Source organism: Dendrobium catenatum, unplaced genomic scaffold (genome assembly GCF_001605985.2).
Source record: "Dendrobium catenatum unplaced genomic scaffold, ASM160598v2 fragScaff_scaffold_156, whole genome shotgun sequence".
Taxonomy (NCBI): domain Eukaryota; kingdom Viridiplantae; phylum Streptophyta; class Magnoliopsida; order Asparagales; family Orchidaceae; genus Dendrobium; species Dendrobium catenatum.
In genome coordinates, this window is record NW_021318618.1 from 8,334,129 (window position 1) to 8,361,077 (window position 26,949).

Sequence of the window (26,949 nt, forward strand, 5' to 3'; positions counted from 1 at the left end):
GAATGGGTTCAACGTAAAATCCCTAAATAACAATGAGATTATAGCACTATGCAACGAGTGTCCCTCACTAACTCCTCTAGTATCTAAGCTTTATGCGGTGAAGAATTTAGATGATCTTTGTGAATCAGCATATAACCATTAAGTGATAAGTGAAACTAGGAAGATAAGAGAGTGGTGGAAGAGATTTACCTATGAAAACAGTTAAAGACACCAAAGCTTTTGGTGTCGACGTATGGCTGGTTTCTGGATGGGATAGCAATCAGAATCCTTTCACAAGCATCTGAACACTCCTAGAGGAGATTGGGAGTCATGGCCGCAGGGCGTGGACTCCAGGAGGGCTGGACAGCAATGGGTTGTGAGCAATGGAAAAAGTGCAGGAACTTCCCTGGACAGACGATTCGACAACTTGGCATCCAATTTTTCCCAATCTCTGGGATCGTCGGACAGAAGTGTTGAGAATGGAAAAAGCTTCTGGACAGATTATAGAATCGGTCACAGAAATCTGGACAGTTAAATAATTACGGGCTTAGAGAAGCTTGGACAAACTGCTATAGGGTGTAAGGAGCTTCAAGACAGCATAATCGTGACTCCCAAGGGTGTGGACAGCAAGACCTTTTGCGGATTCAGTGGACAGGCTTGCAGAATCTTCTAGCGGAGAAGAAATCAGAAGAGATAAGGCTGAGAGAGGGCGGCTAGGGCTGAGGTTGGATTAGGGATGTTGTGAGGATTATTTGGCTTCAATTGAATATGGGGTTATTATTGGGGCGTTAATAAGGGTAGTAATAATGGCTAGAATTAAGTGAGATAGGAGAGGGAGAGATTTGGGAGAGGATTTATAACTTCCAAAACAATTTATGTCATTTTAGGAAAAAGATAATGACAACTCCAAATCTATATTTGAAATTCAAATAGACTTGGAGTCTATGCACTTTCCTAATTTAGATTTGCAAATAAGAAAGTTTTTGAAATTTGAATTTCAAATTGAGGAAAGGGACTAATAGAAACTTAATTTGATTTATTTTGAAATTGAATTTCATGATTGATATCTTTCTCTAAATTTGGGATTTTCTATGAAAGAATTTGAAATTGAATTTGAATTTTTAATGATTCAAATTTTTCCCTCTCATTCTTGAGGCTAAATTAGGAAGTCATTATGATTATTGAAATAATCATAATGAGGGGGGGGGAATTATGAGGGGGGCCGGCGGCAAAGGGGAAGGGGGCGGCTAGGTGGCGGGTTGTGGTTAGTAGGGGGTGGGATTTTAAGGCGGTGGGAGCCTAGAAGATGAATTGGGTGGACGGGAATCTCGATGCAAGAAGAAAATAAAAGAACAAGAAGATAAAGAGAACACTGAACCTTGAATCCACCAAGATTGACGGGTATTGCTTTGCCCCACTTGGGCCTCTCCTCTCTACGAACTCACTAAGAGATCATCCCAAGAGAGAAAACTTAGAACTCACAAAGGATCCATAAGACACAAGCTTGAAAATTTCATATTAATCATCATCCCTTTTCCAAGAGAAGGGGAAAAGGCTTAAATAAGACCAAAACATATGAAGGAAAATAAAGGACCACAATTCCCCTAGGGCAACATAAGGAACAAGCCCTCAAGTGACGTGGAGAAGGGAAAAAGTACAAAATAACAAATCAAATACATCAAAATGAATAGACACGATCGTAAGCCGTTGTATCTTCGATGTCCTCATCACCAAATATCCCTCTGTGATTAAGCTCTGTAAACCTCACTCACACAGAAGAAGAGGTGATATAGCTCATCTCTTTCTCTTAGATTTAATATAATATTAATTGTGCTTGTTTTATTTGACCGATTATAACATTATTATGTTATTGACATCAATATTATAGTTGTAATTATGATACATATAATATATAATAATTAATATAATAATAAAATAATAATTTAATAATAATTAAATAAAAAATATGAATGAAACAAAATAAAAAATATTTTCTTCGTCCCCTACCTTCGCCACACCTCCTCCTTGGGTAAACTCCTAAACTTTTAAAACCCCCAAAATCTCAGTCCTCGACATTTCATGTCGAGCCTGCAACATCCTCCTACACGTTTTTCTCTTAGCGTCGGTGGGAAGGAACCCGTCCACACCATATCAGCTGAGGCGGGTTAAGCCGGATACACGTTTTTCTTAGGTAGCTGGCGATATCTTAAGTACCCTACGCGGCTCTGTACCTGGCGGGGGAAAACATATCTGCTTTCTCTTTTGCAACACGTACCGTAAGATCCATACACGGCATTTCTCTGGCGTGATGTGGGGTTAATATTATTCACGCCTCGGTTCTCGTACGAGGGTACTATCGTACACACTTTTTCTCTTAGTGTGGTAGGAGGCTCCTCAGTTTTTCGTAGCTTTCCTTAAACGTGAGAGATCCGTAGTGCTGTCCGAAATTTCAGGTGTGAATGATAAGATGTACTTTGGACTTAATTGATTTCAAGGGACAACAGACTCGGTAACTCAACTTGTGAACCTTTGAACATAATTGAACTGGATTGGATCACATACAAAGGCATTGAATTGGGGGAAACTCAACTCGAATTCAATATTGAAATGATACTATAAGACTTGGACTTGAATGATGATTGAATTTAAATTTTGATCTATAATGCCAAGGAATTTTGAACTCAAAGAATTACAGTAGGACTCGGATTGAAGGTTAAAATGCAAAGGAATTACGAAGAAGATCTTGAAATAATTGGAAACTTGAGCTTGAACCATAATCTTGAATTTTGAAAAGATAGAGAGCAAGGACTTGATTGGAACAAAATGCACTTAATACTTAGACTTGCATGAACCGCGGGCAAAACAAGCTTTAATTTTGATAAATTCACACTTGCCTAAAGATGCAATAATGCATAATGAATAATGATCCCATCTGGATTAAAAATCACATTGAATACATAAAGGTTGAATTATCGGAGCACTTGTGCGTGAACTAATAACTTCAATGCAAAGTTCTTTATGAAACAAATAAGAGCCCCATGGTGGCAATAAAAAGACCTAGGGCATAATCAATTTGCAGGCATTACCCAGCGAAATTTAGAATGAACGAAACATTAGAGCTTATGATGTACAAGAATTCTTTACATTTGGTTGCAAACAATTATCAACAAGAATCAAGAAGGATATGTGATTCAAAATGCAACATGAAGTGCTCATAAGTGGAATAATAAGTGTATATGAATCTACATGTTCAACAACAAATTCGATTCATAGCATATTAATAGTTTCCTCCTTATAAGTGGAAGTGGTTCAAGGGCAATGAACACGACCAACATCCCAACCATCAATTCAAACCATTTGTGGAAAACACAATAATTCCATGTGAGCTCACGGACTTAATGGAATTACTCTGCAATAACAATAGTAAGACATGTTAGTAAGTACGATAAATCCATTAGCATAGACTCAAGTTGCATTGATTTCTGGCAATATCAAGGATGTTAAGGCTTACAATGAATGCAATTGCCATTGGCGATGTTTGAAAAAATGTTGTTATACACACATACATCTGCGGACCACTTAAAGGACTTTGATTATATACGATACATTATCTATCAAGATGATACGAAATGAGCCGCATGAGTGCAAATACTTTGGTTGATTGATTAGAGAGGCTTCAACAAATGCAATTACCTTATAACCAAAAACAATGTGCAAGTTAATATATAAATCCTTAATACACTTGTGGTAGTTAATGGTGGAGGTCCGTTATGATGTCATGCAAGAAGACAGGGTAAGCCCCCACTACATTTGTTGCAAACATGACAGGAGTTTATAAGGAGTGCAATTAGACTTACTTGAGTAACAAGATGTGATACAGGTGGAATGTCAATTACACTGCATTTGTCCCTATTAGGTTAATGATCAATGGTTTGACAAATGTGCTGTTAAAGATCAATGCAAATCTTGGTGATCTTAAACTCACAACTGCAAATAAAGAATTACATTACGCCATTTTCCAAACATCTCAAGGGCTACACAATTATTTTCACTACGAAGTTCACTCAAGGCAGTGAACCACTGATTTGATGTATAAGATATTAGCAAGGACACAAGTCATCCAAGGTTGAATATGATTAATCTTTTATTTAAGCCAACAAAAAAAAATGATATTGTATGACATAATCAAGGAGTGCCCACTTTAAATTACTATACGAGTTATGGGAGAGAAAGCCAGGATCAAATCTTTATAGAGTAAGTGAATTCAGTTCAACCAGATTCCAACCATTGAGTTGGATAAGAATATTTGAGCTTTGCAAGCTTTCTGTAATGATAAGATTGGTCCTGCACACGATCCACGAACAAAACATAAGGACTACGACGAACATAGACTCCTGTAAGCTGTTGTTAGGAGGACTCTATTATATCTGCCAAAATATCAAAAATGCCCCCGCACATTGACCGTGTTTGTATCACATAGGTACACAAAGGGGTAAATACAATCATAACCCGCCATGGCCCGACGATCCGTTATTTGGTTTACACACGTGACAATCTAGGGGATGCTGCGCGGCGTCAATAAGTGAATTCAAAGTTCGAACTCGATCCTGCTTATATGGAACAATAGGACGTCGACAGGATTTCGAACCATCAAACCAAATATACGGTGCTGGCGACCAATATAAAATTTGTTTTAATACATTCATTATTTAGGCCTTCAAGACCTACAATCAAGAGAATTCACTAACAAAGGCATGACCCGATCCTTTGTCTATTACTCGGATGGAGTTGACAAGGTTCGATCCATAAATGACAAGACTCCAAACCACCCTGATTATGGATCGTGTTGAATGTTTATCTCAAGCGGAGGGTTTCACAAATTATTATTTCAAAATTGCCATCCCAAATACCTAAAACTCACACATAAAATAAAAAAAATCCAAAAATTCCATGAATTTTCCAAAATCCAAGATTATATTAAATTTTGAAATCAACCATCAAATTTACTAGAAGCAAAATCCATTAACCCTTCGCAACAGTTGTTCGGGGTGGACAAATTGAATTTTGCTCACATGGAGCTTAAGCCTAGTCGAAAATATCACTAGGATTCAACATTCTCAAAAATCTCCTGCCAATAAGAATGTGGTACATGTCTCTGACCGGCGGTTTTGTCTCCAAATTGGACACCGGCAGTGATAAACGATTATGACTCGGGCCTTATTGAAACCGAGTGGTTTGGCGCCACGAAATAATCAGTTATCGTCAGAGCTAATACGTTCCTTTAGTGGCCCATTCAAATCTTTGAGAATATGAATTAATTAGGATATGATCGATAGGGCACAAAGCCCTCTGTTAGCTAAGGTGGATTCAAATTTGTCCCCTTAGGTAAACATCCACCCCAGTGTTTACAAGGGCTCCCTTAGCGAAGCAACTCATGGCTATCGACAAGGATCCTTCTGTCAGGTTGGGTTGACTACTCCTCTGACTAAGTAGACTAGGACCACGATGGCCCGAGACGACGAACCATTGGGATCTTGAATCGGGGGTCCATCATCCATTCCCCACCATCGCTTAAGTGCAAGATTGGGTAAAATTTTCAATTTAAATTTCAAACTTCCCAAATTATTTCAACCCAAATTTTCCAAACATTCAAATTTTTCAAACTATGCCTATTGATGCTACTATTGCTAGATAACACAGATATTCTATGTATCTTGATTACGGACTAGTCTTAATCGAAAGTTCTCTTCTCGTTGATCGGGAAGGGGTAATTAACTATAGGGGCTTGCGCCTATAGGAAATCAGAACTCAGATCCGAAATGTCCTGTAAGATTGAGGCGAAATCTATTGGTATTGTCTTATCATACAAAACTTCCATCTGCCTTCCAAAAATTACCCCGGAACTAAATCGTTTAAAAACTCCCTGCCGAAGAAAAAAAACATCAAAGTTGGCGGAGGCCGGGGCCGAATTTTTCGGAGCCACATTCCCTACATACTTGAAAACACGTAAGTTGTCATTTCTATGTAGAATCAATCTTTTTAAAATGCTTATCTTCTTTAGAATGTTTGAGTTTAACACTAATTCAGTAAAAAAATTCTGCAGTGTTCAGTGCCGACTTCTTTAGACCCGATTAGATGGTTGGAAAAATTTAAGTTTTGATAAATAGAAGTTTGTTGGATCTATTTTTTAGCTTTGAGCATTACTACACACGACAGGATTTATATTTATTGTACGTGTATACAAATGATTTATAATGTTGCAAGGTATGATGTGAGCTGCTGAAATATGGTACAACAATAGAGCTTGATTTTACTGTGTTACTAATATCTTTTTTCAAGGAATTCTAGGATAGGCAAATCTTATGTAAAAATAAATGATTAAAATTTACCATATTATGTTAAGTACTTATATTGTGCTTGTGATACATTTGATGATCTCATTTTGTATTGTCGGTCTTCGGTAACCGGTTGATGATGAATAGAGTCTTCTAGGCTTACACATCACTCATTTATAAGGTTTTAGCTTAGAATGGAAACACATCTAGTTGTTGATCTCTAGTTGGAGGAATGATTGAGGCATATGCGGCTTCATCATGTGGACCATATTATAGATTGATTATGACAATATGACATGTAGCTTTGCCTTGCTTTACTCTCATCATATTTATGTTCATTGTGCAGTCGCTTATTAATAAACAGGGATATAGGACCATCTTATGATAAATAATTTAGACATTAGGCTACACCCAGGCATTTTCTCAACTAGTCAGTTAGTATATGAATCTTCTTCTTCATTTGATGGATGATCCACTCTTCATTTTCACATGCAACTGGTGAATTTGATGGCATTCTTAACCCAAATAAGATGTAAAGTATTTGCTTTTCATTCTTCTTTATCCCAATTGAGGAAGAATAGATTGAACTTTTTTAGGTCACACGCAACCAATTCTGTCCATTCAACTCTTCTAACCACATTGTGGAGAATGTCTGGGCCTTTTGCCTGATCCTACACGATTCAAGCTATAAGGCCCTCATCATTTCATCATTCCCTTAACTTTTCATCATTCCACGTCGTTCTTTACCTTTCGCTACTCCTTTACCCATTTGGGCTTTTTTGGTCGCATGCGTCTAGTTATAAACACATTTCTATAGCTTCTCTTGCAAATTGAGGATGTTGTCTGAGTTTTCTTGATCATATGACCAAATTCAGTAAGTATATTACTTAGGTGTCCTCTACCACATTTAGGCCAACATCCAAATCTTATCATATACATTCTATCTTCTCTTCTTAACTTGAGAAGAATATTAGGGTTAATTCGATCCCACATGATTTGAGTTATTGAGCCCATTTTGGTTTTCCTCTCTATTACAATTTAAGAAAATTATCCATTTCTGTTACCTTTCAGCTTTAAAGCAAGGTAGCCTTCGGTAATATTGGCAGAAATCACCATGTGTATATATGGTCCAATTTGGGTTCACTTTCATATGTTAGTCTAGTTGTAATTCCCATGCGGTTAGTCTAGGATTTAGGTCTACGCGCCTTGGTCCATTGAGGTCCCCTTGGATGAGATAAATATTTGCTAAAAAATATCCTTAGGTTATCACATGGACTAAGTAAATTTTTAAGAAAAATGGGCACTCATGAATCTGGGATGATAGAATAAGGTGATCTTTGATCGTGGACCTCTCCCACATTGGTAGGTTTAGTACTCAATTTCTTACAGCCGCTCATTCTTTTTCTCCTATGATGTGTTGTCACATGGCATTCGTAGGTCTAGCGTTGTACATCTCCCTCTATTCATATGGAGCTTACCAAATCCCTTTCATCCTCTTTTTGGTTTCTTAGGATTTCTACTTATCTCATGGAGACCATAGGGTTCATTCCGACTTTTGACCTACCAAATTTTCATCATAATATTTTGATTGAAAGCACTACTTAATTAGATGTGTTCTCAAATACACTTTCGGATTAATTATACTATAGGGTTAGCGCATATTTGGATGAAACCTCAACTTTCATGATTAAAATAAAAATTGTTTGGAGCAATCTTCTTTTTGCAGGAAAATACTAGGTAAGATACACTCGATCCACCTTTCCATGTTACTTACGAACCTATAGGATGATCAGACTATGACCAGCTTTTACCATGTTAGTGCCACAAGCATCTTTCAAAGCCCACACGGATATGCAATACTTTTTTTTTTATACCTATAAAGAAAGTGACTTGTAATAAAGATTGGCAACCATCCGTACAAAATGAACAAAGGTTGATACTGTTTTGCATTAAAATTTAGTTTTTTAGATTTTTCTTTATAATCTAAGTTGTGTTTATTGTTTTGATGGCATCATACTTCCACAATATCAAACATTAATAGTTTTTATTACAAAGCAATCTTAGAAATAAAAACAAAGAAACTTAAGTTAATCCATATCTGCTCATAATGGTAGAGGAAATTGACATCATACAAAGCCATGCTGTAACTTAGATTGAATCGATCTGATTTCCCTTCATGAAATTACCACTTGTACTTTACTCTTTTGTCAGCTTGGTAAGCAGCATGTTTGGCTACAGTCGTGGACATTGCCAGTTGCTAAAGCTAAGTTGTTGTTGGCAGGTATTCGGCACTTTCTTCAGGAGGTTGACAAATATTTCGGCCAAAGCTTCTTTCTCAAAGGTTAGTAAGATCTTGAATTAATTGTTAGATGACTATCGTTTTACAGGCATTCATTGTTTAGCAGCCGGATTTTTCTATTATACTATGACTGTTTTGTCTTGAGAACTATTTTTTCGTTTATTTATAATTTAAAAGGATCTATTTTCCAATGATATTGCTAGTAAGCAATATTTACCATAGGTTGAAGGTCTACGATGTGTAGCCATATGATTTGCAACCTACATAAAGCTATATTTCAAAGGCATGTGATAATTTCTTGTTAAAGTTAAACCATGTTCTGCTAATTGGCACTTCACGTGCTTTGCCTTATTGTCATCACTCTAAGAAAGCTCATTTTTTGTCATTTTAATGGCTTATAAAATACTAGAAGGGGAATTTATTGACAGGTTACTCTTCTGTTGTTTATTTCCATGAAGACCCGGCTCACCCGCGTTACAATTCTCCCTTTAATGAGCTGTTTGTTCTGTTCGAAAATAAGACCCTCTCTCTTTAACGGAAGTGTACAAACCAACAACCAACAACAATCTCTCCCACAGCAGCAGTTTTGAGTCAAGGGAGTCTTGGACAGCAGTTGGGGATCCTTCTAAGCGGCTGGGAAGCAAGTTGTTTGGCTGAGAAAATCTGGACAGCACACGTTGGGCAACAATGGGAAAATTATGGCAGTTGCACAGTGAAATTTTCTTTGCTGGAATTCCAGGGCAGCAAGGTAACGTCCAGAAATTAATGCAGGAATTAATCCAGCAGTTTTGATACAAAATTTCGGACAAAGAAGGAAAGCGTAATAGGGAACCTTGGAATCCACCAAGATTGACAGGTATTTCTTTTGCCCCACTTGGGCCTCTCCTCTCACGAACTCACTAAGAGATCATCCCAAGAGAGAAAACTTAGAACTCACAAAGAGATCCATAAGCACAAGCTGAAAATTTCATATTAATCATCATCCCTTTCCAAGAGGAAGGGGAAGGCTTAAATAGCCAAATACATGAAGGAAAATAAAAGACACAATTGCACCTAGGGCAAACATAAGACAAAGCCCTCAAGTGAGGGTAGAAAGGGAAAAGTACAAATAACAAATCAAATACACAAAATGAATAGACACGATCGTAGCCGTTGATCTTCGATGTCCTCATCACCAAATCCCTCTATTAACCTCTGTTAACCTCACTCACACAGAGAAGAGGTGATATAGCTCTCTCTTTCTCTTAGATTTAATATTAATGTTAATTGTGCTTAGTTTTATTATGACCATTATTAACATTATTATGTTATTGACATCAGTATTATAGTTGTAATTATATAATCATATTATAATAATAATAATAATAATGTAAAAAAAATGAATGAAACAAAAATAAAAATATTTTTCGTGCCCCTCACCTCGCCGACACTCCTCCTTGGGTATAAACTCCTAAACTTTAAAACCCCAAAATCTCATCCTCGACATTCATGTCGAGCCTGTAAACCACCCATACACGTTTTTCTCTAGCGTGGTGGGAAGGGAACCCGGCGCGACACCTACAGCGAGGCGGGTAAGCCCGGTACACGCTTTTCTTAGTGTAGCTAGGATAATCTTAAGTACCCGTACGCGGCTCTGTACCTGCGGGGAAACAACTGCTTCTCTTTTGCAACAGGTACCGAAGATCCATACACGCATTTCTCTGGCGTAGTGGGGTTAAAGATTTCACGGCCTCGGTGTCCTCGTACGAGGGCACCTATCGTACACACTTTTCTCTAGTGTGGCAGGAGGCTCATTTTTTTGTAGCTTTTCCCTAAACGGTGGAGACACCGGGAGGCTGCCGAAATTTCAGGTGAATGTAAGACTGTACTTGGACTTAATTGAATTCAAGGGACAACAGAACTCGGACTCGAACTTGTGAACCTTTGAACATAATTTGAACTGGATTGGACACATACAAAGGACATGAATTGGGACTCAACTCGAATTCAAATGAAATGAACTATAAGACTTGGACTTGAATGATGAATTGAATTTAAATTTGATCATAATGCCAAGAAATTTGAACTCAAATGAATTACAGAGGACTCGGATTGAAGTAAATGCAAAGAATTCGAAGAAGACTTGAATAATTGAAACTTGAGCTTGAACCATAACTTGAATGAAAAGATAGAGAGCAAGGACTTGATTTGAACAAAATGCACTAATACTTAGACTTGCATGAACCGCGGGCAAACAAGCTTTAATTTGATAAATTCACATTTGCCTAAAGATGCAAATGCTAATGAATAATGACCCCATCTATTAAAAATCAATGAATACTAAAGGTTGAATATGAGACTTGTGGTGAACTAAAACTTCAATGCAAAGTCTATTATTGAAACAAATAAGAGCCCATGGTGGCAATAAAAGACCTATAGTAGGCATAATCAATTTGCAGGCATTACCCAGCAAATAAGAATGAACGAACATAGAGCTTATGATGTACAAGAATTCAGTTATCATTTGGTTGCAAACAATTATCAACAAGAATCAAGAAGGATATGTGATCAAAATGCAACATGAAGTGCTCATAAGTGGAATAATAAGTGTACTGAGATCTACATTGTCAACAACAAATTTGATTCAAGCATATGTAATAGTTTCCCTATAAGTGGAAGGGTTCAAGGTGCAATGAACACGACAACATCCCAACCATCAATGTCAACCCATTTGTGGAAAAACACAATAATTCCATGTGAGCTACGACGACTAATGGAATTACTCGTGAATAACAATAGTAGACATGTAGTAAGTACGATAAATCCATTACAGACTCAAGTGCATATGTTTTCTGCAATCAAGGATGTAAGGCTACAATGAATGCAATTGCCATTGGCGATGTTGAAAGAATTGTTGTATACACAACGATACATCTGCGGACCACTATAAAGGACTTGATATATACGATACATTATCTACAAGTAGATACGAAAAGAGCCGCAATGAGTGCAAATACTTTGGTTGGATGTAGAGAGGCTTCAACAAATGCAATACCTTATAACCAACAACAATGTGCAAGTAAATATATGAAATCCTTAAATAACATTGTTGGTAGTTAATGTGTGGAGTTCGTATGAGTCATGCAAGAAGACAGGGTAGCCCCCACTACATTTGTTTGCAAACATTGACAGGAGTTTATAAGGAGTGCATTAGCTTACTTGTAGATAACAATGATGTGATACAGGTGAATGTCAATACACTGCATTGTCCCTATTAGGATTAATGATCAATGTTTGACAAATGTGCTGTTAAAGATCAATGCAAATCTTGGTGATCTAAACTCACAACTGCAAATAAAGAATACATACGCCATTCCAACCATCTCAAGGGCTACAACAATTATTTTCACTACGAAGTCCACTCAAGGCAGTGACCACTGATTTTGATGTATAAGATATTAGCGAGGACACAGTCATCCAAGGTTGAAATGATTAGACGTTTATTTAAGCCAACAAAAAAAAATGATGATGATGACATAATCAAGGAGTTGCCCACTAATTACTATACGAGTTCTGGGAAGAGAAAGCCAGATCAAATCTTTATAGAGTGAGTGAATTTCAGTTCAACCAGATTTCAACCATTGAGTTGGATAAGAATATTGAGGCTTCCAAGCTTCTTAATGAAAGATGGTCCTGCACACGATCCACAAACAAATACATAAGGACTACGACGAACACAGACTCCTGTAAGCTGTTGTAGGAGACTCATATTATATCTGCCAAATATCAAAAAATGCCCCCGCACATGCACCGTAGTTTGTATACACATAGGTACACAAAGGGGTAAATACAATCATAACCCGCATGGGCCCCGACGAGCGTGTTATTGGTACACACGTGATATCTAGGGATGCTGCGCGGGTCAATAAGTGAATTCAAGTTCGAACTCGATCCTGCTATATGGACCAATAAGAGTCGACAGGATTCGAACCATCAAACAAATATACGGTGGTGGCAACCAGTATATTTGTTTTAATACATTCATATTAGGCCTTCAAGGCCTACAATCAAGAGAATTCACTAACAAAGGCATGAAACCTGTGAAACCCGATCCAATGTCGATAACTCGATGGAGTTGACAAGGTTCAATCCATAAATGGCAATGACTCCAAACACCCTGATGATGACCGTGTTGAATGTTTATCTCAATCAGAGGGTTTCACAAATATTATTTCAAAATGCCATCCCAAATACCTAAAACTCCACAGAAAATAAAAAAAAATTCAAAATTCCAGAATTTCCAAAATCCAAGATATTTAAATTTGAAATCAACCATCAAAATACTTAGAGCAAAATCCATCTACCCTTCGCAACAGTTTATCGGGGTGGACAAATTAGAATTTGCTCACATGGAGCTATTGCCTAGTCGAAAATATCACTAGGATCCATTCTCAAACAATCTTCTGCCAATAAGAATGTGGTACATGTCCTCTGACCGGCGGTTTTGCCTCCAAATGGCACCGCAGGATAAACGGTTATGACTCGGGGCCTTTTGAACCGAGTGGTTTGGCGCCACGAAATATCAGTTATGGCCAGAGCTAATACGTTCCTTAGTGGCATCAAATCCTTGAGATATGAATTAATAGGATATGATCGATAGGGCACAAAGCTCTCTGTTAGCTAAGGTGGATTCAAATTTGTCCCCTTAGGTAAACATCCACCCCAGGTTTACAAGGTCCTACGAAGCAACTCATGGCTATCGACAAGGATCCTTCTGTCAGGTTGGGTTGACTACCTCCTCTGACTAAGTAGACCAGGGACCACGATGGCCCGAGACGACGGAACCATGGGATCTTGATCGGGTCCATCATCCATTCCCCACCATTCGCTTTAAGTGCAAGATGGTGAAATTTTCAATTTTAAATATCAAACTTCCCAAATATTTCAACCCAAATTTCCAAACATCCAAACTTTTCAAATCCTTATGCCTATGCTGCTACTATATGCTAGATAACACATATATTCTATGTATCTGACTGACGACTAGTCTTAATCGAAAGTTCTCTCTCGTGATCGGGAGGGGTAATTAACTATAGGGGCTTGCGCCTATAGGAAACCAGAACTCAGATCGTAAAGTCCTCGTAAAATGAGGGCGAAATCTTTGGGTATTGTCTTATTTACAAACTCATCTGCCTTCCAAAATTTACCCCGGAACTAAATTCGTTAAAACTCCCTCGCCGAAGAAAAAACATCAAGTTGGCGGAGGCCGGGGCCGAATTTTCGGAGCCCACATTCACCTACATATACTTAACGCACGTAAGTTGTCATTTCTATGTAGAATCAATCTTTTAAAATGCTTATCTTCTTTAGAATGTTTGAGTTTAACACTAATTCAGTTAAAAAAAAATTCTGCAGTGTCATGTGCCCGGACTTCTTAGACCGATTAGATGTTGGGAAATTTAAGTTTGATAAATAGAAGTTTGTTGGATCTATTTTTAGCTTGAGCATACTTACACACTACAGGATTATTATTTATTGTACACGTGTATACAATGATTATAATGTTGCAGGTATATGTGAGTGGCTGAAATATGGTACAACTAGAGCTATGATTTTACTGTGTTACTAATATCTTTTTTCAAGGAATCCTAGGATAGCAAATCTTATGTAAAATAAATGATTAAAATTTACCCATATTATGTTAAGTACTTTATATTGTGCTTTGTGATACATTGATATCATTTTTATTGTCGTCTTGTTAACGGTGATGATGAATAGAGTTCTAGGCTTACACATCACTCATTTATAGGTTAGGCTTAGAATGAAAACACATCTAGTTGTTGATTCTAGTTGGAGGAATGATTGAGCATATGGGCTCATCATGCTGGACATATATAGATGATATTGACATATGACATGTCAGCTTGCCTTGCTTACTTTCATCATATTATGTTATTGTGAGTCTGCTTATAATACAGGATATAGGACCATCTTATGATAAATAATTTAGACGTAGGCTTTACACAGGCATTTACTCCAACTAGTCAGTTTAGGATATGTCAATCTTCTCTTCATTTTGGGATGATCCACTCTTCATTTTCACATGCAACTTGGTGAATTTGATGGCATTCTTAACCCAAATAAGATGTAAGTATTTGCTTTTTATCTTCTTTATCAATTGAGAAGGTAGTTGAACTTTTTTAGTCACACGCAACCAATTTGTCCCATTTCAACTCTTCTACCACATTGTGTAGATGTCTGGGCTTGCCTGATCCTACACGATCAAGCTATAAGGCTCATCATTTCCATCATTCCCTTATACTTTTCATCATTCCACGTCGTTCTTTACCTTTCGTACTCCTTTACCACATTTGGGCTTTTTTGGTCGCATGCGTCTAAGTTATAAACACAGTTCTATATCTTCTCTTGCAAATTGAGGAGTTGTCTGAGTTTCTTGATCATATGAAACCAAATAGTAAGTTATATTACTTAGGTGTCTCCTCTACCACATTTAGGCAACATCCAAATCTTTCATATACATTCTATCTTCTCTCTTAACTTGAGAAGATATTAGGGTAATCTCGATCCTTCATGATTTGAGTTATGAGCCCATCTTTGGTTTCCTCTCTATTACATTAAGAAAATATCCATCTTGTGTACCTTTCAGCTTTAAAGCATAGGTAGCCTTGTTAATATTGGCAGAAATCACCATGTGGTACTATATGTCCAATTTGGGTTTCACTTTCATATGTTAGTCTAGTGTAATTCCCATGCGTTAGTCTAGGATTAGGTCTACGCGCCTTGGTCCATGAGGTCCCCTTGGATGAGATAAATATTTGCTAAAAATATCCTTAGGTTGTCACATGACTAAGTAAATTAAGGGCACTCATGAATCTGGGATGATAGAATAAGGTGATCTTGATCGTGGACCTCATCCTCACATGGTAGGTTAGTACTCAATTTCTTACAGCCGCTCATTCTTTTTCTCCTAGGTATGTGTTGTCACATGGCATCGTAGGTCTAGCGTTGTACATCTCCCTCTATTCAATATGGAGCTACAAATCCCTTTCCATCCTCTTTGGTTTCTAGGATTTCCTACTTATCCTCTATGGAGACCATAGGGTTCATTCCGACTTTGACCTGACCAAATTTTCATCATAATATTTGATTTGAAAGCACTACTTAATTAAGAGTGTTCTCAAATACACTTCGGATTTAATTAACTATAGGGGTTAGCGCATTTGAGAAACCTCAACTTTCATGATTAAAATAAAATTTGTTTGGAGCAAATATTCTTTGCAGGGAAAATACCTAGGATAGATACACTCGATCCACCTTCCATTGATTACTACGAACCTATAGGATGATCAGCTATGACCAGCCTTTTACTGTAGTGCCACAAGCATCTTTCAAAGCCCACACGGATATGCATACTTTTTTTTTTCTACCTTAATGAAGTGACTTGTAATTCAAGATATGGCAACCATTCAGTACAAATGAACAAAAGGTGATACTGTTTTGCATTAATTTAGTTTTAGTTTTCTTTATAATCTAAGTTGTGTTTGATTGTTTTGATGGCATTCATACTTCCACAATATCAACATTAATAGTTTTTTTACAGCCTCTTAGAAATAAAACAAAGAAACTTAAGTTAATCCTTCTGCTCATAATTGGTTGAGAACTGCTCATAGCAAGCGTGCTAGTAACTTAGTTGATCGTCTGATTTCCCTTCATGGAAATTACCCTTGTTCTTTCTTCTTTGTCAGTCTTGGTAAGCAGCATGTTGGCTACAGTCGTTTGGACATGCCAGTGCTAAAGCTAAGTGTTGTTGGCGGTCGGCCATTTTCTTCAGGAGGTGACAAAATATTTCGGCCAAAGCTTCTTTCTCAAAGGTTAGTAGATCTTGAATTAATTGTAGTGACTTCGTTTACAAGCATTCATGTAGCAGCCGGATTCTTTTACTATGCTGTTTGGTCTTGGACTTTTTTCGTTTTTTATTTTAAAGGTCTTTTCCTAATGATATTGCTAGTAGCATATTTTCCATAGGTTGAAGGTCTACGATGTGTAGCCATGATTTGCAAACCTACATAAGCTATTCAAAGCATGTGATAATTTCTTGTAAAAGTTAACCATGTTCTTGCTCATGGCACTTCTACGTGCTTTGCCTTATTGTCATCACTTAAAGAAAGCTCATTTTTTGTCATTTTAATGGTTATAAAATACTAGAAGGTGAATTATTTGACAGGTTACTCTTCTGTTGTTTATTCCATGAAGACGGCTCACCGGTTACAATTCTCCCTTTAAGGAGCTGTTTTGTTGTATGAAATAAGACCCTCTCTTCTTTAACGGAAGTGTAAAGTAATTAAATGAACTTTTAGTTTTCATAAAACATTTATTCAGATTTGTATAATTACTCGACGATGCTCATTCTTTGCAGTTGCATTCCTTTCTAATTTGAAGAAATATTTTACATAGATAAAAGAATTTGAAAGCGACGGTTTTCAGGTTGTGGAATTAGGGGTATTCATCAAAATTTTGCACTTAAATCGTCACCAGCTGAACTGTCAATTGTTATTGTTCCTTTTATTTATTTATTTATGCTTTTTTTGCAGGAGTTCATGACAGAATTGTATGTTTCACTATGCTATTATTATGGTTCTGGATTATACCCAATCTTACTAATATGTAATCTCTAGATATGAGCTGGGGGATCAAAGTGGGATTTGAGTATGGAAAGTGAGAGCTCTATGTTTGCTGTAAATGAGAAGTGTGAAATGTTGAGGGGACAAGAAATGCCTAGAGATCTAGAGAGTCTCAAAGTAAAAGGTTCCAAAGATCCAAAATATGTCTTATTGAGATTCTCCACTAGCCGGAGGAGGTGTCTGCACTTTTTGGTATCATGCTCATGATCCTTGTAGAATACACAATACTTAGAAGTATCTCTAGTGTGAGCGCCCGCCTTTATGGGTGGTGGGCATTTGAAGAACTTATTTTGAATGACATTGATGAGTTTGGCCACTGACACCCACATCGGAGTTATGGCAGGGTATTGGTTGATAGAGGGTGTACCTTCTCTGCAACCTGCAACACGCAATCCACAACATGCAACACGCAACATGTAACATGCAACACATAACCCACAACAAACAACACGTAACACCAAACCCAAAACACTCAAACCTTCAACACGAAACCTATAGCACACAACTCTAAACCCTATTTTTGTTTGTTATATTATGACGTAGTCAAGTCTATATAGAATGCAACAATTGTGATGATTGAACTTCATTGTGTTCAAGTGGGGCTCTAGGAGTAATATTAGAGGTGTACTATAGTATGTATTTTTTAAAGTGGAGTTATGTTATAAATAGAATTTATTTATTTCTTTATTAAATTATTAATTTTTTACATATAAATCAATTTGAATATGATATAATATAAGAAACTATACCATATTTTACTGCAATATAATATGACAATATATTATAATATATAATAGTATATTATGATATGCATTTGTATGTTATAGCATTTGGATAAGTGATGAGAAATGATCCAAGAGAAAGACTACTGAAAGGATCCTCTGACTTAGTAGTTCATCCATAGATGGCCAGAAATAAAAGTGCTCACCTCAATGCCCAATGTTGACCCTACTCATAGTCACACCAATGGTGAAGACTATGATCCCCCTCGGCAAGTGCAATGAAGAAAACCCGAGCTAATCAACTTATACTCTAGAGAAATAGCTTAGGCAAGGTTGCCTCTAAAGTTCAAGATGCCCAATCTCGAATCCTATTTGGGGGGAACCAGCCTTGCTAACCATATCGCTTAGTTCGAGTCAACAATGTCACTATTTGACATCAACAATATTTTGGAGTATTGATTATTTTTCATCACCTTCAAGGAGATAGCCCTTTGGTGGTTCAGTCGCTTGCCACTAGGCATATTCACCTTATTCGTCAAATTCAAGATGATGTTCATCACTCAATTTGCAAGCACCCATAAACTTCTAAGGAACTTGCAAGCTCTATTGAAGACGTGTCAAGACTCATATGTATCTTTGCAAAGACTCATTGTTTGATTCCAAATGGAGATGTTGGAAATGAAATATTTGGAGCCTGCTATCGCTCAAGCTGCCTTAACACTATTCCTCCGTGAAGACTCCTTCCATTATGCTCTATGACTGCATGAACCCTTAATATTGGTTAACTACTCGAACTCGTCGACAATCATGTCAAGACGGAGTACAACTGCATGGTTGAGGCGCCCTTGATCACTCACCTCAGAGAACTGGCCATGAGGCCCAAACGACACCATAATTGTGAGTGCGACAAGAGTCTTCCTAAACACCAAAAGGCTGATAGAAGGCCACATGCACCATTAATTTGTCATCATCTTAGGCAGTCAAGGATGCCCTTGCAGGCTAGGCTACTCAGATCACTAGGCCGCCTAGTCCGCAAATGGAGGAAGCGTCGCAAGCCACTTTCCCATACATGTTGAGGGTTACGTGTTGTGGTTTTTAGGGGTTTAGGATTTAGGCCTAAGGGTTTAGGCTTTAGGGTTCAGGGGTTAGGGTCTAGGATTCAGGGTCATGTGAGAGAAATTATGGAATGAGTGTCCTCCTTAGAAGTTACACTAATGGGTTAAGGTTTAGGCTTTATGATTTAGGATTAAAGAGTTTTTATGGTAGTGGGGGTGAACCCCCTTAAGTAAAAAAGATTGGATATGGTTGATTTTTATGGTTTAGGGTTTGAGTGTTGCATGTTGTGTGTTGTGTGTTGTGTGCTGTGTGTTGCGTTGTACGTGTTGAGGGTTTGAGGGTTGAGGGTTGTGTGTTGAGGGTTTGGGGGTGGAGGGTTGTGTGTTGCAGGTTTTGTGTTGAGGGTTTCAATATTGCATGTTGCGTGTTATGGGTTTCGAGTTGCGTGTTGCATTTTATGTTAGGGTTTCAGGGTTTTGGATATTTTGTTCATGGTTTGCTTTAGGATTTAGGGTTGAGGATTTTTAGAATTTTGGGGGTGAAAGCCCTTAGGTAAAAAAGTTTTGGATATGGGGTGTAAACCTCCTTATGATAAAGGGTTGGATATTTATTAAGAAGCTCCAAAATTTAGCGTACTCATGTGAGTGCACTATTGGGATTGGTGATCTTCTAAGAAGTTTCGCATTTTCAATAGGGTTAATTAAGGATTTTATGGGTCGGGGTCGGAGGTCGGGATTCAAGTTGAGGGTTGAGGGTTTTAGAGTTTGCGAGACTTTTTTTTCATCTTCATGAGGTCATGGCGAGTGATGTAAACGGGGTTCTCCATGTTCGTCGATGGTGTGAGGTTGTGTTGTTATTTTAGATGTGCTAGTCTTTTAGTCACTAGCATCAATCCACGCTTACCACATTTTTGCAGATGTTAGATCTGATTTTTTTTTTTGATGATACCTGACCTTACTAACATGTAATCTCTAGGTACGTGTAGGGGGATCGAGTGGGATTTGAGTATTGAGATTTAGAGTTCTATGTATGTTATGAGCAATGTTAACTCTAGAGAAGACGAGAAATGCCTATAATAGATATAAAGAGTCTCAAAGTAATTAAGGTTCCAAAAATTCAAAATATATTTTCACCCTTTGTTTTATTAAGTTTCGAGGGCTACAGTAAAGGCCGCACTTAAGAAAATAATAAATAATATAAAGTGCAGTGTACGATATGATTTATTACAAATTGTCATAGACATACGGTCTAGTTAATTGGCCTCCTTATGTATCTCTACTTGTAATAGATCCCTCGGTCTCTGGGTGAGTCCTTTGTGCAAGTTTTCATGGGTAAGTATATTGGGCAAGTTCTCGGAGCCCTGTCTATAGGGTTAGTTTGTGAAGCTAAATCCTCTGAACGTGGTGGCAATTAAGTCCATTGAGACAAGATTCAGACCCCCAGAAAGTGAATTGGCAAGTTCTCCTGGGTATGAGTGGTCAAGGGTTGAGGAGTGACTGGGCTCTAGAGATTGTAGTTGTAGCCTTTGAGACCTTTGTATTTCTTGTAATTGGATTGGGGATGCTGGTGGTGGCCAAGAAGTCTTTACTATGTTATAATCGTGGATGAGCAGTTCTTGCTGATGTGAGTGACATCTGAGACTTGGATGAGTTTGGACGAGTCCTCCTGAAAGACTTGCTTTAAATGGAAACTCCTTGGTCACGCTTGTCCAGGCAATTCTTCACGTTCTCACCTTGCCTTAAGAGTTGTAACACCCCACAATACCTCTTAACAGTATTGTAGAGTGAACATACATAACATATTTTTTTTCTCAAAACATTTAATACAATTTCTTACATTGGAAATTCATATAAAACATCTAACCATATTGCAATTGATACATCAATGGAAGCAACTAATAAATTAAAACTTCAATAAACATACTTATAGAGCCACTAAGAAAATTCAAATAAAATTCATTTATGCAATGTTTTCATACCTCACAAGTAGACTCACTAACAAAGATAACCAACAAAAAAAAGAAGAAATAACTTATGAAATTAATCTTCAACGACCTTCTCCTTTCCCTTTTCTGTAATAACAGCTAGTAAGAAAATATTGGTGAGCTATGAGACTCAATAATTTATGCCAAATAAATAACAATTATAATATAATACTATAAAGAATTATAACATTGAGCTAATCATTGAATTAATTTACCACTGTTTGCAAAATATCATAAAGTCATATTGGCATCATTCATAGGTCAATTGAGGTAGATACTGAATATTTAGTATTTTAAAAGATTTGGCTATACTTCCATAAACATATTCAATGGAGCCCAGGTGGGCATGACATTATCACCATTGAATTTTATAGATGTTACTTTTATCTCTCTAGGGGTATCTTTTGCACCACATGCTATGTAGACATTTAGTTTCTATGGGGTCCATTTTGCTCCATCCACAATACATGTTTCATAATTGGGTCCCTTTTGTCCACCTGATATCATAAAATAGAATAGTCAATCTTTACTAAATAAATATTCAGTAATCCTTGCATATTCATAATTCATAATTGAACAAAGGGTTATAGACTGATCAACATGTTATAATCATAAATCTGATTTATGATGAGTTTGATATCCATTACTTTCAACCTTGATTAACAAACACCAAACCAGTTTAATCATACATAGTTGTTTATCAAATCTCACATATTTTCATGAATAGACAATTGTGAATACCTCAATGTATTCTCAAGAATATTAATAAAATTTGCATAATGCAAGTTAGTTATCACTACAATCCCAAGAATTTAGGAAACAACCCAACAATTTACAATCATTGTAATTATAACAAATTTACATAACTTACCTCTTTGATAAATTGTCTCCTCCAATTCTTTACTACGGACTCTTCTACTATTGTAAATCACCGCGAAACCTTCTCTTTGCATGTATGTATCGGATGAATCCTAACCTTACAATGGTTATACACTTTTACAGAACTTTCCTTAACATTTTAAAATTCTATAAAATCATTAAAGAAGTTAGATCTCTTACATCAATAGTTCCTACTAGGGGTGTAAGTGAGCCGAGCCGGCTCGCGAGCTGGCTCGAGCTCGACTCGTTAACGAGCTCATTAAAAATTCGGATGGATGAGAAATCGAGCGGCTCGCGAGCCGGCTCGAGCTCGTTTATAGTTTAACGAGCTCGAGTTCGAGCTCGTTTTTCGAGTAACGAGCTGAGCTCGATAATGCTAAAACTCGACTCGTTTACACCCCTAGTTTCCTCTTCTTTTGTTTTAACAAAATTCTTTACTGCAATTCCACTCTTAAATAATGTTGTAGAAATCAGCAAGCATAAATAATACTCCAAAATTCCTGGTTAATTAATCTAAATTTAAACATAATTTTACTTACCTAATTTTGCACTTCTTTAATCTTCCTTTTGTATTCTACATTCCTTCACATCCTTCCAAAGTTTACTATTTTCAAATCAGTTTACCTTCATATCAAACTATAATTCTTCATATAAATCTAAATCAAACATAGAAATCTTGGTACCATATTTCTAATAACTTTATTTTACTTACATGTGCTGTGTTGATCTTATGTTTGTACTTTCTTCTCCAATATTTTCTTTAGTTGAACTCTTCTTCCTCTCATCAGAAACTTCTCCACAATAGGTTTCACTGTGCTGAAATTTGCTACCGTGTTATTTGGACACCCCACTGAAGTCTGCTACAGGAATCTTGCGAATTTCTCTTCAATAACTGCGACTTCTTCTACAGTCCCGCAGTGCAAATTCTGCTCATTGCTACAGTCCCGCAGTGCCATTTCCGCCCATTGCTACTGGAAGCTATCTGAAACCTGCTCTCTGATGGCTTGCGATTATTCTCAACAGAGAAGGGATTCATATGTTTTTAAGCAACATTTAGATAAGAATTTCAGTGAGGGCCCACATACAAAACTGCTTAACTGCTCCCGTAAGTCCTAAGGAAGCATCTTTTCGGATAATTATTAATGCTATTTATTTTAATTTTAACAGTACTTAAATAATAAGATAAGATAATAAATTCTTCTTAAATAAAAGTTAAATTTTATTACCTGGAATTTAGGTATTACAAGAGTGGCTATAACTCTCTGAAGTAATGTTGACCTGCTTGTTTGTTGGTCGCTTTTCTTTGCAGTGAGTGCTTTTCCTGAGGGATCGAGTTATTCAGACCAAGTCTCTCACTTAGAACATGTTAGATTTTTGTGAAGTATCGTATGAGCATGTATGATAACACAATTATAAAGTTATGTCTCGGAAAAATAACACAACCTCTTATCCTTTGCAATTCACTTAGTTCGCTATAATGACAATGAGTACTTGATTTAGGTAAAGGACAAGTGGGATTTTATGCCTCGAATATTCACATTAGCATTTGGCAACTTTATACGTAAGGGCTAACCAAGATACTGATCTTTTATAAATTCTCCGTTACAAATTAAATCTGGTGTGGGACTCTGTAGTTTCTATGACTGGCCTCTTAAATCTTGAAACTTTAAATGACTTCCTAAACAATATATTTAGTTATTGCATGCCATCCCTAGGTTTATAAAATTGAATTTCAATTAAGTAAGAAATAGAAATTATAGTCAGCAGGAAGGATTACATTCAACCAATGTCCGAAAACCCAAACCTACTTGTCTTGGTCATCAATGACTCATTTAGAATCACTTGACTTGGTCTTTGAAGTGCGTTTTTGATCTATTCAATGAGTAATTAAACAATGAATTGTTACTTGTTATGAGTCATGCATGCTGGACAACAGGGTTGGACACTGGACCAGTGGCGAATTTAGGCGGAAAGCATCTGCCTTGAAGCCGAAACCCGCCTCTACCAGAAATCCATCCTCTTCTCCTCCACATCCTATGACCCATCAAGTCCGAACCCGTAGACGACGCTCTCCTCGCCGGCAAGCCTGAAACTGACTTCTTCCTCAGCATCTAGAACTCCAAGGTTGGCGACGCCTTCAAAAAACCATTACCTACTCTCCGTTCTGCTGCCGAGCAGGTTGTGGATGAGGCGACGGCACCAACGATGGAGATCAAGTGTTGCGCATAGGTGGGAGTTGTGGGTCCTTCAGGGCATGATTCATCGAGCTCCAATGAAGTCGATAAGATGTCGGATGAGACTTACCAAATTTATCTCAACCTTGCTGGCGACGAAACTAGGGCTTTTCCACGGCCAAATGGTTAGCTTCTCTCTCTTTTCAACTGATTTCAAAGTCTTGCTAAAGTTACCTTTATTTAGCTAACTTGATTTTATCATTTTAACATTTAAATCCCATTGAAAAATTTCCGCACTCTCTTTAGAGTGGAGTTGAAATGATTTGGAGAAGTTTGCCATGATGCGAGTACAGGTTAGGGCTGAAGTAGGGATTTCTACTTGTTTCTCTAAATAAACTTCTGAGTTTAGGGCTGCAGTAGGGCTTTCTAGTTGTTCTCTAAATAAACTTCTGAGTTTAAAGAACACTTCTGCTATCATTATAAATAAACGTTGAATATTCAGACTATCTTTCTACTTTGCAAAGGATATTATACGGTTAAAGCTTTGATTTAATACTTCTATTCGGTTATTTGTCAATTGTTTGAGTAATTTGCGTTACGTTTTGTTCTGACCACTAGGATTTTGGAGATTGTAATGATCTGTAACTATTTTTATCCAGGAATTGCTTGTAGTTCATGGATAAAATTATACTTTTTATCCTACAGCCACTTCCTAAAGTTTTATACTTCGCAGCCTTAACTTCTATATCTCTCATTTAATGCATTATTACACAATTTTCAGCCTTGTTGATATTGTCCGTCTTTTTCCATTTATCCAAGGTACGGGGTTCGTAATTTGGAAGAAAGCAAAAAGAAAATCATCAATGCTGCTTTAGGAGCACCTGATGGCCATAGTTTGATTTTTCTTGCCCACAATGGTCCTTCAGGTTCTCAATCTCACCTTATCATTTCCCGTCCTAAAGAAATCATAGCATCTATATCATACTCTATTAGGGAATAAATAATATATTGAATGTTTAGTGGATATTGAGTTGTCATTAGTTTATTAGGCTATTAAGTTATTAGTGGGTTCTTATGTTTTCTTGTAGGCTATAAATAAGCCTCTTAAGAAGAGTTAGGGAGGCATAAAGATTGCAAAAATATGAAACCCTTGAGCTTTGCTAATCTCCTCTTCTCCCCCCAAATATTAGTAGTTCAGTCATTCTGCACTATCAAAAGCCTTCTCCCCTAGCTATCAGGAGCTATAAAAATGCTTCAAATTCTATAGTTTTTCATTTTCAATGTAGTTTTTTTTTTGTTATGTCAATGGCTTTCTCATCTTTACTTTCACGATGACCTATCTCTTACTAATCAACTTATTTATAACCTACAAGAAAATATAAAAACTCATTAATAATTTAATACACAACTCATCTTGGTCTATTGATTAGGAAGCTTTCAACTAAGAGGTATTGGGTACGAGTCTATCTTAATTGGCCTAAATGTCCAAAAATAATAATAATCTAATAACTTGATAATAACCTAATATCTATTAAATACCCATTACATTATTTGTTCCCCAAGATACTCTCTTGAGACGTGCTCACATTGCAGGATTAGGTTCGAAAATCGATGATATATGTGGAAAAGATTGGGTTTTTGGAGGCGGCGACCATGGCGATTCAGGTAAAATCTTTTTCTTAACTTAATCTCCATCATTTTCCTATCTCCCATCTTCCAGATAAACACTGCTAAGTTCTAGAATTTAACAAAACCAAATTGCAGACCTTGCCCAGGCCCTGCTTGAATTGAGGAGCAAGCAACTCCCCATCCCCTTAGTTGTTTTTGGCCACATGCACAAAGGACTGGCATATGGAGGACTCAGGAAAATGATTGTGGTTGGAGCCGATGGTACCATTTACTTGAATGGAGCCATCGTCCCTAGAGTGAAGAATCTTCATGGGCGAGCTGGAAGCTCTAAAACTAACAATGAACTTCACCCAGAGGTTAGAAATGAGGATGGCACTGTGAGAGCCTTCAGCGTTGTAGATATTGAGAAAGGAAGGGTGAAGAAGATTTCAGAAACTTGGATTTTGGTTACCAGTAAAAGAACTGCACTTGAACAGGAAAACATATTGTTTCAGAGACCTTAAGTAGAGGTAATCACTTTTTGCTGTCTTGTTTTATCATCTGTTATCTTGCATATAGATTTGTCATATAGCGCTTGTTCCTTACATATGATAGTCAATTTAGCAATCATGTGAAGAACTATTGTACAAACAGTCAAATAATCCTTGAGCTTAATTGAACATCCACAATGTCTACATTAGATTCTTATGATGTAAATGCAACCTTATGAAGACAAATCCTAAACTTCTAAGAAAAATAAGAATGATAACTTTTTTTTCCTTAAATGTATATAGAAAAATAGTTTTGCATATTTTTTGATGCATGGAGAAGAATGAACAATTCAACTTCAGTGATGTCTTCTTCATTTGTAGTATGAATGAAGGGATGTCAAAATCAGGTTACGGGTCGGGTCTGGGTCCAATCCAGAATTGACCCGCATTGTTTGACCCGACCTGAACTCGACCCGTTTTTGTAAATGGGTCGGCTTTTCGGACTCGAATCCGACCCGCTTCGGATATAAAAAAAATTTATTTAATTTGATTTATTTAAACCTAAATCAAATTAAGATAAGATTTACTTCAATCATTTTAAAATAAACCAAGCTTAATTTAGTTTGGACAACATGATTTATTATTTTCTTAGAAATAGCATTTATTTTATAACATTTTTTTAAATCCCTTCTAAATTAATTAAAAACAGGTCAAACTGGGTTGATGCAAATTTTCGGGTCA

At 37.0% G+C, this 26,949-nt stretch overlaps 1 protein-coding gene across 9 annotated transcripts in view; it reads left to right on the forward strand.

Moving 5' to 3' along the window:
- The window catches only part of LOC110098993, a 46,006-nt gene extending 19,589 nt beyond the window's left edge, over positions 1-26,417 (forward strand). For all 9 annotated transcript variants that reach the window (XM_028692425.1, XM_020825976.2, XM_028692429.1 and 6 more), the window contains 4 exons: positions 16,359-16,484; positions 24,929-25,035; positions 25,703-25,774; positions 25,874-26,417. In XM_028692425.1, the coding sequence (XP_028548258.1) occupies positions 16,359-16,484; positions 24,929-25,035; positions 25,703-25,774; positions 25,874-26,241 (673 nt within the window). In that variant the 3' untranslated portion in view covers positions 26,242-26,417. The remainder of the gene's footprint in view (positions 1-16,358; positions 16,485-24,928; positions 25,036-25,702; positions 25,775-25,873) is intronic.
- The last annotated feature ends 532 nt before the right edge of the window (positions 26,418-26,949 follow it).